Raw genomic sequence first — 16,768 nt, 5'->3', positions numbered from 1 at the left:
TTTATGTAAAATTGTCTCTAGAAGAATGTATATGAAAGGCCGCTTTAGCCCACCACCGGCCATAATAACATTAATCTTTTCCTTTCCCCCCCAATTCTCGTCCACTGCGGTTGGTATCGACATCATATTATTTCTTGCGCCGTCGCGTTGGATCGATCGGATCAATCGATAGCGAAGAACAAATTCCCCTCAAATTCCGCCTCATCCGTTCGCCTCCAAGAAACCCTAATCTCGCATCGATTCCGATACCGTGTCAGAATTCGATTCGTCGTCGGAGCATCGGAAGGTAATAAATTCCTGTTTTCGGGCATCCGGAAACCCTAGATTTCGCTCTGTCGTTGACGTTTCTGCGTCGATTTTAGACAGCCGCGCCCGGAGCCCTAGGTTCCGCGACTGCCGGATTGGTTTTTGCGGTGAGGAAGGTCGAGGCGGAGATGGTTTTCTACTTCAAGGCCCTGCCGGAGGCGGGCGATTACACCATCTTCATGGGGTTGGACAAGCACGAGAATGAGGAGCTCATCAAGTATGGGTTCCCGGAAGACATCTGGTAATTGCCCTTGCAGATAAGTTGGTTCGATCGACTCCTTGTATTTCTGTTTCTCTTCTTATTGCCGTAACTTGCTTGTTGCTGGTCGGGGAAGACAATTATCGAGGATTTTTGTCTGCCCAGTCGCTCGAGTTACTATCCAAGAATTGATCCTGTAATCTTGATCTTAACTTTAGGAGCTTTTGATGATGACAATGTTTTGTGAGGGAAATCGAGCGAGACGTATCATCTCCTGGAGGCATTGCAATAACCTGTTCGCCCGATCTTATGTCATATTTGAAGAAGAAAATTCCTCACATGTTGTTATATTGATAGTCTCTAAATGTCATTTGATGGATGCAATTTATTTTTGTGTGTCTTCTAAGAGAAGTTTGCACCAGATATCAGTAGTGCTGAATAGACTTTGATTTTGTGGAGAGTGTCAAGATCATTGTAGGAATATATTGGTTTTATTGGTGCCACCTGGAACTAGGGATTCGATGACCCGACAATGGTCTTGAACATATTATATCTTAATGATTCTGCCTATTGTTTCTATTTTCTGAATAGACGTGTGAAGCCTTGCGAAAGCAAGGCTGCTTCATGTTGCCAAGTTTCTAGCATATTCTCAATTTTTTCTTTTACTTTCATACAATATGTTTATCATCTTGGTTTGCTTTTGGTTAAATTGTTTCAGAATCTTCCATCGTTTTCCTCTTTTTGTTGGGAACGAGACTTCATCGAACATTCTTGACTACATATAACTTCGTTGATTTTGCTGGCCTCAATATTCACCCATATCAATCTTCTGGCTCTGCTAGGTTTCATGTGGACAAAATGTCCTCTGCGCATGTTTATTTAAGATTGAACAAGGGTCAAACTATTGATGATATAAATGAAGGTTTGTTGGAAGACTGTGCTCAGCTCGTCAAAGCTAATTCAATTCAAGGTAAAAACTTCTGTATCTTGTTTATGTTTTTCGTAACACTTCTGTGTTATTCCATCTCAATACCTTTTTTTTCTTCAATTAGATTTTCTGACCTTCTGCTTTCAGCAATGTCAATATGAATTTTGTTTTGTATCGCTGTTGTATGTCTCTGCAGGCAATAAGGTAAACAATGTGGATGTTGTTTATACTCCATGGTTTAATTTGAAGAAGACCCCTTCTATGGATGTCGGTCAAGTTGGTTTCCACAATCCTAAGATGGTAACATATTGTCTTCTGTATATTTACTCATTTTGTATTAGCATCTTTTCACAATATGTATGCTATAATTATGAACTTCTTGGAGAAGTAACTTGCTAAGAACTGCATGATTTTTCTTTTTTTCCGATCAACAAACGAAGTTTTATCGGAAAGCATGTAACAGGAGTTGCATGGACAAAGACATTATTGTTACTTAAGTTTCCATTTTCTTTTTTGATATCTTTTTAATGCATAGTTTTCCTGCACATTTTGGTCACCATCTTAAATAGTTACTTTTTGCATGTTATGATCACCCCATTTAGCTTGTGATGATTATTACAAAGTCTGATGTAGTGGTCGGTTCCCGTAAAGGACTTCACCGAGTTGTATTACCCAGCAGGATTTTTACAATTATCTGGAAGCCTAGGATACACATTAAAATATCTAGACTTATTGTTCCTGATATGCCTTAATCCTTTGAGCACAATGTATGCAGTATTTTAGATCATTCAATATTGATTTCTTGTTAGTTGTGCAGTTGTTGCTTTTGGTACTAGATTTACTTTCTGTTGGTGCACTGCTTGCTGAAAGTTAGTGTTCTTTTGTTCTTTTTTCTTATGTTCTAAAAATCTTATTATATTACCTGGATTCTGGAGAAGGTTACATGGTAATGGTTATGACCACACCTATTCATTACTGTTGCTTACAAAATGTCGCCTTGCTCAACATTCACTTTATCTTAATCCTTTGTTTGTTCAAACTCTTCCTAATTGATCATGTTTATTGTGACAGGTACGGACTGTGAAGGTAGAAAAGCGCATAAATGAGATTGTTAACAGGTTGAACAAGACCAAAGTGGAGAGGAAGCCAGACTTGAAAGGTAAGATCTTGCAATTTCTTTGACTCTGTAGAGATGCGGAAGCAATATATACTTTAGTGATTTAATGATAAGGTGAAAGACAGTAGTTTATGTGAGAAGCTCCATGAATATTGGGCAAAAGCGTGCCGTCTGGATTTTCTCTTTTAAACACGTTACTATGGTATTTGTGTCCAATAATATACATAGACCTAAGCTTTCCATAAAAATTTCCATGTGGGAGCTCTTCATATCATCTTGTTCTCTCTTTTGGCATTACCATGAAGGTGATGTATGCGTTGATATTGTACATATGCCCTAACTCCAGGAGTTTTCCTGCTTATTGTTTCTTATAGTTTAAGTGTTTAACAAGCTTAGTGTATGTGTGAAGTCTCAAAATTAGGTGGTCAAGATATCAGAAATGCATATATGAAATTGTGCTAAAATTTAAAATCATGACTTTCTAGTATTCTTCGGCATACAAGAGTAGAGATGCATGAATGGTTTTTTTTAAGGTGTTTTTCAAAAGCAAGCGGCAGAAAGCATTGTGTAATTGATATCATAATCTGATGAAGTGAGGATTTCTGCATCATTATTTGTTGTCTAGAACAAGTTAAATCCACGCTGAGGTTTCTACGTTTTTCATCTAAAATTTTGTGTGATCTGAGATTTCACATGCTCTTGTGTGCAGTCAAATTGCTCACTGTTATTCTACTGAAAGCATGATAGTTTTATAAATTCTCTTTATCCGCAGCTGAGAGAGAAGCTGTCAATGCAGTAGAAAGGGCAGAAAGGAAGGCCCAGTTAAGAGATAAAGTAAGTCCCTTGTTTCCCTTTCGAATACATGAGGTTGTTGAGCAAATCTGGACACCCAAGGTTCAGTAAAGATAAAAAAATATATTCAACAAGATTGGATTGAGTCTCCTCGGGAGAGGAGCATACCGTATCATTTACTGTTTTTGATTATCAACTTGGCGTTTAGTTTCATGGCATTATCATTTCCATCACTAATTTGCATTCTCCTTTCCTTTGACAAAATAAAGTATCACTGAGTGTGGTGAAATGGCTGGAGATTTTGTTGCTAATCTGAAATGTGCAGCATTCTCCCTAGTCTGTCCTCAGATGGGTCCCTGCTTTTACAGGAAAAACTGAACTCATAAGTAAGTTTGGAGTGGGGTAAACTGTTATTACCAAAAGCCTTGGTTTTAATGGTCTTGCAGAAAAAGAGGGAAGAATTGGAGAGGCTGGAGAAGGAGAAACAGTCAGAGATACGGAGCTACAAGAGCCTGATGGTCTCAGAGAAGATGACATCCAACAAACAAATTGCATCTGCTAATAAATCCTTGCAAGAACTCGAAGACGACTTCATGTGATCATCGCACAAGAACTCGAAGATAAAGTTCAAGGTTTCAAGTATCTGTTTGATCACCATGGAAAGATGGACGGATTCACTGCAGGATCCTCATTCGATCATAAATGATGCTCTGGTTTGTCATTTCGTTGTGCTTCCAGTATAGACCATAATGTGTGATATGGACACAAGGAATGTGACTATTTAATCAGTTGTCGACATCTATTTTCCATGATATGAATGTCATGTACTGCAATCTAATCTCAGTTTGTTTCTTAATTCATTGTTTGGTTTTTTCAACCCTCTTAGGGTTTCTCATCTTACCCTTATGTGAAATGCTGCGTCTTTGGCCTGTATTCAGAAAATGTTAATTGCTTGCTGCAGCAGAGCACAATGTGGCATGACTTTGAAGCATATGATTTCAACTATGCTTCGTACAAAGTCACCTGCAGCCTCAAGACATGACAGAAAATGTTCCATATCACAATTTTCTTGATTCTTCTTCATACAAACAGCATGTTTTTGTCATCCTGAGAAGAGAATAATAAAGACGTCTAAATATTATGAAAAAAAACAGATAATTTGAGTATTCCAGAAGACATTATCTGCATTGTCCCTGTATCAACTCCAGTGCAGACTCCCGAATCAGGCTAGACAAGATTTGCTTGCCGAGTTCTTCGGCAACTTGGTCGGCCTCTTCCGGGCAAATCCTATTGTCCCAGCCAATATCCCAAACAGAATTTACGGCTGGGTCCTTGCAGGTTAGCTCCCTCTCCAACCTGATGTAGAGACTGTCTTCAGAAGCAGCAACGCTGTCCAGCTTGCTGTAACTGCTCAGTTTTCTGATCCCGTCTATAATTTCCTCCACCAATTTATCGATGGAAAGGTATGTTATTCTACTCCATGATTTGGCTTGCATCAAGGGATGGCCCAGATGATGCTTCTGTTGGTGGTATTTCCATGTCATTAGCTCCTCCGAAATGTCCAGCAATAGCTTCGAGTCGCATTTTCCAACCTCATCTGCGCTTTCGCTCCGATGGTGTACAGGTTCTGTAGCATCAACATTGAAGAACTGTTTTGCACAGCCTACAAATGATCTGCTGCTGAGAAAAACATTCTTGAGTTCATCGTCTGTGCCAGCTGCGGCTGCATCGACTTTATTGCAATCAGGAAGCTGAACAGCTTCCGTCAATCTGTAGTCTTTTCCGTCCTGGTTGTTCTTCGATGTCGCTTCACAAAATATATTATGATCCTTGTTCACATTATCTGCACTCGGACGAAGCACATAAATAACACTATGTAAGATTATCATTCCAATTTTGTGTGGTCTTGTGGAGATTTAAGCTCCACGTCAATGTGAAAATCATGGTCGCGACAGAATAAATGGATTTATAATTAATTTCAGCCAACATAGTTGGGGAATGCCAACCTGGATCAAAGGGTTTGGTGTCCTGCCCTTCCTGTTTGAAGTCGTCATCACCATGAGAAGTGCCAGTTATTTCTGGAACATCATTCGTCTTATTAGATCTGATTGATTTGCCATTTTCTTTGCGTTTTTTGCCATCATCCTGCAGACACAATCTGATTTCAGAAGAGAAGATTTGCTACATAACCAGTATTTGGATAGTTCTACTGCTATGTTGAGATAATATCTCAAATTTAACCTATACAACAAGACATTTTATTTTAATGTCTCAAGATGTCAAACGTAAGCATTCATCAAATGAAGTTCCTACATATGCTAGTGGAGACATACCACAGATTCGGCAATTGCAGACTTTCTAATCGGTTTTGCTCCAGACCTATTCCTGTTCCTGGAACAATCAATGGGTGCTTTCGATATGGGTCTCAAAGGAGACTTCAAATCCTGATTTTGAGTTGCAGTTACATGTGCTGAAGCCTTAGTCCTTGCTACGGGTAGTTCTTTGTTAGGCTTTTCCTGCACTGCAGAAATCTTGGGATGAGATATCGGTATCCTTGTTGCCTTGACTCTCTTCTCTTCTTGTTTCTTCACATTTAATCTTGATGGTTTCTCCTCACCAGTGTTCTTTTTCTGAACCGTAACAGCCTTCTTGTTTTGTTGTTTGTGGAACAGAGAAGAGGGAGTCTCATAATAAGGTAATGGCTCAGTAACATCCTTCTCCATATGCTTCACTTCTTTTGCTTCCAATGTCTTTGCTAACACATGTTTATGATACGAACTATTCTCCCGAACCAGTTTAACTGCTTGGATCCTGTCCTGCATCGAGGTCTTATCCCTATCAAGCCCCTTCTCGACATCACTCTCCTGGTAGCGCAAATGCAAAGACTTCATGATCACAATCGGTGGCAATTGTTCAACATTATGTAGATTTCTCCTGCATTGTTTGGGTTCTGTGGCACCAAAGAAAGGCATCTCGAGTCCATTTTCTTCAACTTGGCTTTGCTTCAAACGCCTTTCGAAATGCATATTCTCAATGAGTTCATCTAGTTCGTGTTGTTTTTGGCATTTATCTTGTGCCAAAAATGGCATCTCCCTTGCTTTAGGCATCTCTACATCAAACCCAGGCCTCCATGAGTTCACGCAGTTCTTCTTTTCCTCTTTTTTGCTAGGTTGAACAATTTCCGGACGGGCTTGTTCCAGACCCATGAGCTTGGCAATCAAGTTTGAAGATCTAGCCTTCCTTGGATTATCAGTGGAACAAATCGACGTAACTGGCACTGTGCTCTTCGCAAGGTGCTTATCCTCAAAATGATTGCTTGTACCATACCTCATCGATCTGCTCGAGGAGTTCTTCTCGTCATCAGAAGAGGACGACAGTATATTTGTCTTGTGAAGGCTTTCTTTTATGACTTGTTTCAGCTCTTCGACACAATCCCTTGAGAAGTCGTCAGCTGAGCTTCGCGATTCATGCAACCTGTTCCGGTAATTACTGACTGCAAATCTTTGAGATCCCAGTTCTCGTTCACAAATCTCTTCAACTTGCTTTTGCTTACTGTTGATTCTAGGCATCTTCCTTGATGCATCCTGGCACTTTTTGAGCATGTCCAGTGACTCCTGAAGACCTAATGCACCTCTAAGAAGATCATCCGCGAAAAACTGTGATCTACTGTCGATGTTCGCGGAGTTCGACCACGAATCAATCACCTGAGCCAGTCTGTGAGCTTCTCTAGACACCTGCAAGAGCTGAAAGTCATTGCTGTTTCTGTAAGCCACGGCTTGTTCTTCTTCTCTATCCTTGGACGAAGTCGGATCTTGGCCGGAGTGACTTCTTCCAGATGTAAACTCCATTGCAGAACCAGTTTTGGGCTTCCCAATTGCCCTAGACTGGACTGCTTCGTGGCCATCAGCCGAGGGTAATTGAAGAGGCTTGGTTAATGATCTACGAATAGCTGATTTTAGACTGTCCTGATACATTATCTATGAACAGAAACACAAGATCGACAGGGTCAGAGCTCCCCAGGCAAAATTTCTTGTTCTAGAAAGGGAAACTAGCGTACCCTAGATCTTGCAGCTACTCCCAAATCTTTAAGCTACTTGTCAAAAACATCTGATTTAGAACAAGAACAAGAGGAATCATAAGAACCTCACACCTACAAGATTCTGGGAGACAGATAATACCACAAAAATTGATCCACAACTGATGAATGAGAACAGATCTCAAGAACTGCTTCCAAGAGAATTAAGGGAGGTAGGGGGGGGGAATGAATGTACCTCAAAGAAACTGGAGATTTAGCTCATGCTGCTGCCTCCCATTCCATGGGTGATCTGAGGAACCACTCCAGATCTGTGCCAGCTAGCTTCATCTGCTGTTCTTTCTTGGTGCCATGGACTTGGCTTTAAGTTTCTGATGTAGAGAGGTGCTGCTGCTTTTGACACTCTGCTTCATTTACTTTGGTTTAATATCTTCTGCTTCTGTCAGCTTTTGGGAAATAACAGCAGTCAAACTGAGTACATGTGAAGGACATGGATGGGGTAAGGTTGACTGAGAATTTAGGAAGCAAGCAAGCAAGACAAAATCCATTTGGAAAGACCAAACACCCCATCAACAAAATAATTATAACAACAATAATTGAAAGTTGAAGGAGATTGGAGCACATCTGAGCAACAGTGACAGGATATGCTCTCTTCTGCATCTGCATGTTGATCCACCTACTGCTGCTTGTCATGGCCACAACATGTGGAATAATCCATCCTGTGTCATGGATGCTTTGACCATGGGTTAATCAAGAATCTCCTTGAGTTAGCAATGTCATTACTAGATCACATCACAGGAGAACAGATTTTGGATATCATTGGAGGCTTTGAACCTTAAGGTAGGTAGGTATGTTAGGGCATCTCTAGGATGGTGCTGCCATTGAGCTCTGCATCAATTCCAGCACCAAATATGAATCTTTCATATTGAGATCTGACTTCAAAGATCCTTAGAATTTAAACTCATTGATTTGATAGTATAAAATATTTATAGCAATATATGAATCGATATACTCGAAATATTTAGGTTTTTTGTTGGTCGGACCGATTGGTACCGAATCCAATATAGATTGCGGCTAGCAATCAATGATTAGGTTCATCTCCAAAGGACTGTTCCACCAAGTTATTGAGGTCACCTTGATCATGAGATTGGAGAAGGCCCTTTCAAGTAAAGCAAACATGTGAGTTGATGCCTAAACTTGATCACAAGCATCCCATGCCACACTACCTGACATCTCACATTTTGCATGTGAAACCATTCATGAGGAACCAAACTTCCCCTCTCTCCCTCTTTAGGTGTCTCACAAGGAAGGAACTTTGAGTTGTCAGAGAACAGTGAGAGAGCACATAACCTGTTCTACAATATGCCAAATCAAGATTCAACTTTCTTATCTGACCTCCTCCAAGATTGATCCATGTCATAGCTTGTCACCACTGTGAGCTCAAGCATTACTCTTCACCATCTCCCTCCAACATGCATCTGAACTGTTGACTTTGGTTGATACTAGCAACCAAACAAAATGATTATTGATAGCTCAGAAAACCTAAAGATTTATCCAATCAAGCCAAATATTATTGATGACCATAGCGATACTTCAACAACAATGGATGAGGATGAAAATAGACGAAGATCACAACCCAATCAATAAGATGAAACTAAAGAGATAGAAACTCGTCAAGATCATGACGGTACGATGAGACAGTCGTATAGATGTAAAAAGAAATATCATTTCTTAGAAAATAAAATATGGATTTTTTTTTTCTTTCTCCGAATTTGCCTTGTATATATATATTTGTTAATATTGGACAAATAAATCACCATGCCACGATGATATCAGTGCGGCTTCATCACGACCGTTCACTTGCTGGTGAGTCTGGATTGATCAAGATTACCCGGTACTCCGATTACCCGCTGTCGGTCGCCGACTCGTGGCCGTGGGTCCCACTCGAGCCCGGTTGGTTAATCATTCAACAAGGAAGGTAGCCGAGTCGGTACACGTACAAACCAGAAGCCGGTGGACCGCCCATCACTTGACCGGCGATACCCGGTGGACGACCGTTGGGATTCAAAATCGCGGAAGCGGGTACGAGAGACTCCTCTAAATCGACGGAGGAGATCTTGTCCCGTGTTCCTCTCTCTGAATCTAGTCCCTCCGATCTCCCGGGGTTCGGTCGAAACCGCTCGCTTGATAAGGAACGGAACAACCCGGAAGGATAACACCATTACGAGAACTGAAGAGAGGAAGCTGGTGGGGATCTGACGCAGGTGCGTCGTCGCTCCATCGAGTCGTCGGATTCTTACCGCTTCTGTTCCGTCGGAGAGGTGAGTATTTGGCTTCGGAGCGGCCGTTCTTGATCAGGTTTTCCGTGAGGTCGGTGAGGATTTTGATCGCTCCTCGATGGAGATTGCCGAATCTTAGTTTCCGTATGGAAGGAAATCGGGGATCGTGGAACGAGGAGGTGTGGGGTATGGCTTCATCGAGTCTTCGGCTTCGTATCGCTTCTGTTCCATCGGGGAGATGAAGATCTCCGTGGTTTCGCTTCGGCGGGTCGTTCTTGATTAGGGATACCGTTTGAGCTCGATCGCTGTGCGAATTTGGATGGCCTCTTGATGGAATCGGGGATTGATCTCTGCGGTTCCGTTTCGGAGCGGCCGTTCTTGATTAGGGTTTCGAGCTTGTGGTTCAGTGCGGATCTTGATCGTTTCTTGATGGAGATCGAGGGGGAGGAAATCGGGGGTTTTGATAATTTTCAGTTGATTGGTTCGATGATTCGGGCTTTTGGTTGGGCGAGGACTGGGTGATTGATTGGTTCTCTTAATTTGATTTTTTTTTTTATAGTTGAATTCACCCATTAGAGATCTTCATTGGCCAGGCAATTAAACATTTTTGATCTGATGTTTTTGGTTCAATTGCTTAAACATTTTCCTTTCATCATCCAGTCAATGGATGAGATTGGTAATTTACACTATGATCTGAATAACCGTGTTCACTTTCTTTATTATTTTTTTTAATTTTAGTAATAATCATAAATAAGAGAGATACTAATTGGAGCTGCGTATGTGATTTGAAGGAGGGGGATCATCATGCGCATTTCCCGGGCACCTGGCGCTTCTCCGCCCTCCTTCAGGCAGGCATCTGACGAAGCGGACGCACCACCGCCCTTGGTTCCCTCCCATTTATTTCAACTTTGCATCCCCCTCCACCACTCCAAAACCGACACGTTTGGATCGGCCCTCGAAAGAAGGAAGCGGAAAGCCCCACCCCCCGTCCTCCCCTGCTACCAACCCATAACAAGAAGCCGGAGCTGAAGAAACCATCCGACCCCTCCCTATCGCTCACTCTCTCCTCCTCATCCACCTCCCTCCCTCTCTCATGCCACCCTGAGCACCATTTCCTAACGGTTAAGCTCTCACATTTCTCTTGCCGCTTGCATCTGTCCTCTTCACAGGAGACAAAGACGAAGAGGTGCACTTTCATCTGTTCCCCCCGTTCCCCGACCGTTCAAGCTCTTACCTTTCGCACCCCTTCGACGTCCAACCCTTCTACTTCGATCTCCGTTTGGTGTTTTACCGTCGCTCTTTCCTTAATTTCGTTCTCCGCCCGTTGGAGGCCTAAGGTCGAAGTTTGGAGCGCCGGGTCGTGTGATGGTTCGGTTTCTCAAGCGGGGGCACAGCCTTAACAGGCCGGCGGAGCAAGGCAACGAGATTGGAGACGCCTCCGGGCGCCAGGCGCACAGCCTGGTCATGGAGATCGCAGGTGGGAATGATTCGGCAGCTCAGGGAAATATTAGCCAGGGAGGGAGACCCGGCCGCTCGCTTGAAGGGCAGCAGAAAATCCCCAAGTCTCGCCTGAGTAGGGAAGGTGGCTGCCGAGACGGGCCGCCTTCAGGTGTGATCGATATCATCATACCCGGATGAAGATATTCTTAGCCATGTCCAGAAAATATGAAATGAAATAATTTAGATTGTTGGTTTAATTGAGAGCTGTCAAGGAATCAATCAATCTTGAGATGATTATCCAAAGAACAATTTAAGTTATTTCTTTCTGTTCTGATGTGTCTTCGGTGCAGATATGGAGCTAATGAAGGAGAAGTTTTCAAAGCTGCTTTTGGGAGAAGATATGTCAGGTGGCGGAAAGGGAGTTTCATCAGCTCTTGCTCTGTCCAATGCCATCACCAATCTTGCCGGTATCTTCCTCATCCCTGATTTCCCTATACTCATTGGATATTGCATTTCTAAACATAAAGCAAGCATTGAAATTTGTTTTACAGAGTTACCGTCCGATGAATCAGTACCGAATTCGTTCGTCGTAGTACTATTAATCTCTTTAGAAAGAATGTTAATCCATTGTTTGGTTCGACAAGGATTCTTGCTACTGCTCTAGTGATTTCGAGGGAATCTAGATCAGTTAAACAACATCTCAATGATTTCTAGCCCAATGAAGAATCTATCGACCCTTTCTGATTTCTTGTTTCTTGATATATGTAGCTTCTGTATTTAGCGAGCAGCGGCGTCTGGAACCCATGCCTGCTGAAAGGAAAGCGAGATGGAGGAAAGAAATTGATTGGCTTTTATCTGTCACTGATCATATTGTGGAATTTGTTCCTTCTCAACAGACATCAAAGGATGGATCCAACATGGAGGTGATACTAAAAAAAAGTTCGCTTTTAGTTTATTTTAGTTAGCTTATTTTTCTGAAATCTTTGCAGATATCTATGCTTCATGTGAACAAAATTTGTCTCAAATCTTCAGATAATTGAATTCTTATTTCTTTTCTAATGGTATAGATTATGATAACTAAGCAACGCAAAGACCTTCTCATGAACATCCCTGCACTAGGAAAGCTTGATGCAATGCTCATTGTAAGACTGCCGAGCCATTCGCTTGACTACATTTTGGTCCAAATTTCTAGACATTTTTTTGTGTTGGTATAATCCTTTCAGGGTTATCTTGACAACTTCAAAGGCCAGAACGAGTTTTGGTACGTATCGAAAGATGCCGATGAGGCCGAGAAAGCAAACGCAAACGCAAAGAGAAATGAAGATAAATGGTGGCTTCCGATTGTGAAAGTCCCTTCGAATGGACTCTCTGAAGTTTCCAGAAAATGGCTGCAGTTTCAGAAAGAATCTGTCAACCAAGTTCTCAAGGCAGCAATGGCTATAAATGCTCAGGTTCTAATGGAAATGGAAATCCCTGAGGCTTACATTGAATCCCTCCCAAAGGTAAAAGACTTGGTTTAAATCTCCTACAAGTTCAGTATATTTCAGGCTTACATTGAATCCCTACCAAAGGTAAGACTTGGTTTAAATCCCCTACAAGTTCATTATATTTCAGTTTGTATGCAGCACCTGTTCATGAATAGATTCTTCAGGTTTGCTAAATGATTTGCAAATTTATGATAGTTTTTTTTTTTTGGCTGTATTTGATGTTCATCTGCGTTTAAGATACGTAAAATGAAAGTTAATACATTTGTGGCTATATGAAAGTATCAAAGACAAATGACGACATACTAATGAACTTAAGTTCTTTACCTCAAATTTTTGTGCTTAATGTCTCAATCATTCAACACTGAACAGGAATATCACTGTTGTCACTTCAGTTATATGGCCTTCTGCATAACAGCACAGATTTGAAGATTGTTCATTCACTTGACATTCCAATATATGAGATGATATTGAGTTGGGTGTTTCCAAATGCATTGCAGAATGGAAGAGCAAGCCTTGGGGATTCAATTTACCGGAGCATAACCGATGATGGCTTCGACCCTGAAGAATTCCTTGAATCGATGGACTTGTCAACGGAGCACAAGGTCCTCGACCTTAAAAACCGAATCGAGGCATCCATTATCATTTGGATACGAAAGATGCACAACAAGGACACAAAATCATCCTGGGGCTCAGCAGTCAGCATGGAGAAGAGGGAGCAGTTTGAAGAGAGAGCTGAGACCATCTTACACCTTCTCAAGCTGCGGTTCCCAGGCATTCCGCAGTCAGCTCTTGACACAAGCAAAATCCAATACAGCAAAGTAAGTAACCAAAATTATAACAAGTCCATCATTTTCCACTTGGTAAACAACTTACATAATCTAGAAAATATCTTTGTTCTTTCTGAAGGATGTTGGACAATCTATTTTGGAAAGCTACTCAAGGATTTTAGAGAGCTTGGCTTTCACCGTGATGTCACAGATCGAAGATGTACTTTATGCTGATTCTCTCACTCAAGATCCATCCCTCAAAGATTCAAGTAGAAGGCAATTATTGACAGACTCCGACCTAGGAGCAGTGAAGAAACTGAACCCCGAAGAAGAGATGGAGAAGTTGAAGGAGGCACCTAGTTCGATGACACTATCAGATTTCATGGGTTGGCATTTCGATCCAGAGTCTGAGACAGAAATGAAGAATTCAGGGAGCTTAGAAGAAGACACGTTCAGCTCACAAGACATGAAGAAGATGAAGAAGCCTCCTGATGTTGTTACGACAAAGAAATTTTCATATATCGAAAAACTCGAGAACTTACGATGCTTGAGAAGCCCAACGGCTCGTCATTAAAGACCCTCACCAAGTACAAGAGAGGATACCGACATTGGTAGCAACGGAGGCAACTTGGAATCAAGTGTAAATAGTTCAAAAGCATTCTAGATCCTTGATAGCTCCAACTGGTGAGTTGATCTTTCAACCCTTTTTTGTAGATGGTAACAGCAACTCTCATGTTCCATACTCAGCTTATCTCAATTACATGAAATGCTCAGTAGTCCGCTTCCAACATCATCAACTTGTTCTAAAGGGGAATTGTAGAATGATGAAAAACAATGAAGATGAGAAATACTTTGTGATGTGTTTTGAATCACTTCATCACATGTCCCAATTATTCAGGTTCAGCTAAATCGTATACACCTGATGTTTTCGTCATTTTGAATCCACACATGATGGAAAAGGATTCAATAATACAAACCAAATAATGGCTTCAACTGTTCCAACGATAGTAACAATGAAAACAATGCTAGCATCACATCACAAAATGAACCTTCCCCCTCGCACATTTTTTAATGTCAGGCCTATAGTGCATCAACAATCTGCCAAGAAAATTCATCATAAATATGAAATGGCAAGGGCCTGTCATGTCTGGAGACTTACTATGAGAACCTAATAGAAAAACCTTTCTCTGTAGTAGAAACATTTATGTTGCCAATTTCATCAGGGTCAGAATCTGAATCCATGTCCCTGTAATCAGCCCATGCCTCTGGAGAGCTCTCATTGTGCTCTTCTTTATTAGAAGGGATTTTCAACTCACTCGGAGGCACGGGCAGAGGTTCTTCAGCAAAGTAGTGATCGTGGAGCAGCTCAGCTGCAGTAGCCCGAGAAGCAGGATCGTAGCACAGCAGCCTCTTCACAAGACCAACTTCAGCAGCACATCTGTTGGGAAGGCATGCTTCCAGGCCAGTAGGATTTTCAACCTTGCTGAAGGAGATCTTGTTATAATCAGGCAAGTTTGAGCAACCCGGGCAGGTTTCTTCGGTTAAATTGCCCAAGACAGTGATGATCCTACCCAGTTGATCTAAATCTGATGTCCCTGGAAATAGAGGATCTAAACTGACAAGTTCTGCAAAAATGCAGCCTAGCGACCAGAGGTCAATCTCTTTTCCATAACTCATCGATCCATAGAGTAGTTCAGGTGCTCGAAACCACCTTGTCCCAACACATGAAGTCAGAGCACCAGATTCATCTACTTCATCTTCCTGTGCGTCGTAAGAATAATAAGAGCCCTTGAAGGGATCAACCTCAATGTCACCCGTACTACAGGTGGCCAGACAAGACGTGTCACCATCTTGCAAACTCATCTCCTTATCACTATCATATGTCGTATTCTTTGCCTTCAGACCATACAACTCCTTCAGATAGTCATCTTCGTTGACCTGCCGGAGGCCTTGTGCATTCTGTTGATCGGATCTATGCTCTTGAACATCCTGGACACCGGATTCGTCTGGCAATGACGTATTCCCCTCATGTTGAACCGTAGGCAGTCGTTGAACCCATGTCTCATTCTCTGAAAATTGTTCATGTGGACTACTGTCAATCGATATCAATCTATTCTCCTGAAGCATCCTCGACTGCAAAGGATAAACAGATTCAACAATCTCTGATAGAAAAAACAGTTTGTCAATTTAATGATTAATGACGACTATAGATCGTGAATATAAAAATACCCACGAGCGAAAAGCAAAGGAGGAGTTCATCTAATACGTGCCTCCATCTAACTAACCACAGTTCATCCCCACTATATTCACAAGCAAAAAACAATGTTATCGCCTACTAGAATGCAATCTAAAGGTTTCTTTTATAAAAATTGTAGGTCTGTCATAATTCATGAAAAAATAAGGATTTTAACCCTCAATATAATCCTTTCCTGAAGATAAAATCATTTATGGTGCCTTTGTTACAATTTGAATATCTCATAATACAAATAGTATATTTGTTATTCATATAAACATAAGAAGTGCCCTTTGTTCTTTATGTTAGCTAAGAACCAATCATATGTTAACCAAGTCACAAAGACTATGAGCTCATATCATCTTCATGGCCATGGTTTGCCCTCGGTTGACCTGATCGATCTGACCTAATCTTAGTCTGGAATACTGTAGTACTATTCTGAAAAATGAAGCAAGAAGATGAAAGCTTTATGGAGATCTATCGAACAGATACCTGGCCGAAATCTGCCAGCTTGAGAACCCCAACGGCCGAGATCAACAAGTTTGACGGCTTGAGGTCGCGATGCACCACCGAGCTCCTGTGGCATGCCTCGACCCCCCTCAAAATCTGGACCATCCACTGCTTCACCTCGCCGATGGCGATCCCCCCGCTCCTCTTCGCCTCCCGGATGACGGCGGCTAGGTCAGCGGGGAGGAACTCCAGCACAAGCACGGCGTCCTCGTCCTCGTGCCAGAAGTACTCGATGAGCTCGACCACGTTGGGGGAGCCGCGGAGGGCCTGCAGGGCCTCGATCTCGCGGAAGGAGCTCCGGTAGTCGTGTATCTCTTTGAGGGCGACGATGAGGCCGTCGGAGCGGCGACGGCCGCGGTAGACGTCCGCGTAGGCGCCGGAGCCGATCCGGCCGAGGATCTCGTACCGCTGGGCGATCTCGCCGCGGCCGTAGATGCTCCAGCTCCGGGACGAAGTCCGCACCGGCATCGGCTGCGGAGGGGAAGAATCCATGACGATCGAGATCGAGGGTTGCAGCCAACGAGGGTTTCTGGTCGAGGACGGCGCGGTGGTCACCCGAAGTGGATGCGATCGGTAAAAAGGAGTACGACCTTCGTACTTTTCATAAATAATAATAAGCAAATTATTTTTCTGAACTCAGATGGAACACACATCGAGCTTAAATCGAGGTTTGATCG

General features: G+C 42.2%; 4 protein-coding genes across 7 annotated transcripts; 2 read left to right on the top strand and 2 right to left on the bottom strand.

Annotated features, from left to right (window-relative positions):
* The first annotated feature begins 68 nt into the window (after positions 1 to 68).
* On the top strand, positions 69 to 4,219 carry LOC135614816 (uncharacterized). 2 transcript variants are annotated; one of them, XM_065112573.1, is made up of 7 exons: positions 69 to 286; positions 367 to 547; positions 1,348 to 1,475; positions 1,630 to 1,733; positions 2,505 to 2,592; positions 3,323 to 3,384; positions 3,789 to 4,219. In XM_065112573.1, the coding sequence occupies exons 2-7, from the start codon at positions 435 to 437 to the stop codon at positions 3,939 to 3,941; spliced, it is 648 nt and encodes a 215-aa protein (XP_064968645.1). In that variant the 5' UTR covers positions 69 to 286; positions 367 to 434; the 3' UTR covers positions 3,942 to 4,219. The 2 variants fall into 2 exon arrangements, with proteins under 2 accessions (XP_064968645.1, XP_064968644.1); XM_065112572.1 differs by having other exon boundaries at positions 70 to 286; positions 363 to 547.
* A 174-nt stretch (positions 4,220 to 4,393) lies between these two features.
* LOC135614815 (uncharacterized) lies at positions 4,394 to 7,805 on the bottom strand. 2 transcript variants are annotated; one of them, XM_065112569.1, is made up of 5 exons: positions 7,614 to 7,804; positions 7,400 to 7,449; positions 5,676 to 7,319; positions 5,349 to 5,487; positions 4,394 to 5,185 (listed from the first exon to the last, which is right to left on the bottom strand). In XM_065112569.1, the coding sequence occupies exons 3-5, from the start codon at positions 7,314 to 7,316 to the stop codon at positions 4,521 to 4,523; spliced, it is 2,445 nt and encodes an 814-aa protein (XP_064968641.1). In that variant the 5' UTR covers positions 7,317 to 7,319; positions 7,400 to 7,449; positions 7,614 to 7,804; the 3' UTR covers positions 4,394 to 4,520. The 2 variants fall into 2 exon arrangements, with proteins under 2 accessions (XP_064968641.1, XP_064968643.1); XM_065112571.1 differs by lacking the exon at positions 7,400 to 7,449 and having other exon boundaries at positions 7,614 to 7,805.
* Positions 7,806 to 9,604: 1,799 nt separating this feature from the next.
* Positions 9,605 to 14,047, top strand: LOC103987770 (rho guanine nucleotide exchange factor 8). Of its 2 annotated transcripts, XM_018827617.2 has the most exons (8): positions 9,605 to 9,696; positions 10,446 to 11,263; positions 11,445 to 11,561; positions 11,863 to 12,017; positions 12,162 to 12,236; positions 12,318 to 12,596; positions 13,079 to 13,399; positions 13,488 to 14,047. In XM_018827617.2, exons 2-8 carry the CDS (start codon positions 11,020 to 11,022, stop codon positions 13,920 to 13,922), a joined length of 1,626 nt encoding a protein of 541 aa, XP_018683162.2. In that variant the 5' UTR covers positions 9,605 to 9,696; positions 10,446 to 11,019; the 3' UTR covers positions 13,923 to 14,047. The 2 variants fall into 2 exon arrangements, with proteins under 2 accessions (XP_018683162.2, XP_064968638.1); XM_065112566.1 differs by lacking the exon at positions 9,605 to 9,696 and having other exon boundaries at positions 9,827 to 11,263.
* Positions 14,048 to 14,315: 268 nt separating this feature from the next.
* On the bottom strand, positions 14,316 to 16,744 carry LOC135614814 (cyclin-dependent kinase F-1-like). The gene is made up of 2 exons (XM_065112567.1): positions 16,074 to 16,744; positions 14,316 to 15,481 (listed from the first exon to the last, which is right to left on the bottom strand). The coding sequence occupies exons 1-2, from the start codon at positions 16,581 to 16,583 to the stop codon at positions 14,507 to 14,509; spliced, it is 1,485 nt and encodes a 494-aa protein (XP_064968639.1). The 5' UTR covers positions 16,584 to 16,744; the 3' UTR covers positions 14,316 to 14,506.
* Between the last annotated feature and the right edge of the window lie 24 nt (positions 16,745 to 16,768).

This window comes from Musa acuminata, chromosome BXJ2-6 (genome assembly GCF_036884655.1).
Source record: "Musa acuminata AAA Group cultivar baxijiao chromosome BXJ2-6, Cavendish_Baxijiao_AAA, whole genome shotgun sequence".
In the NCBI taxonomy this organism is placed as follows: Eukaryota; Viridiplantae; Streptophyta; class Magnoliopsida; order Zingiberales; family Musaceae; genus Musa; species Musa acuminata.
Note: the sequence above shows the minus strand (reverse complement) of the source record. Positions and strands in the feature narration are given on the sequence as shown.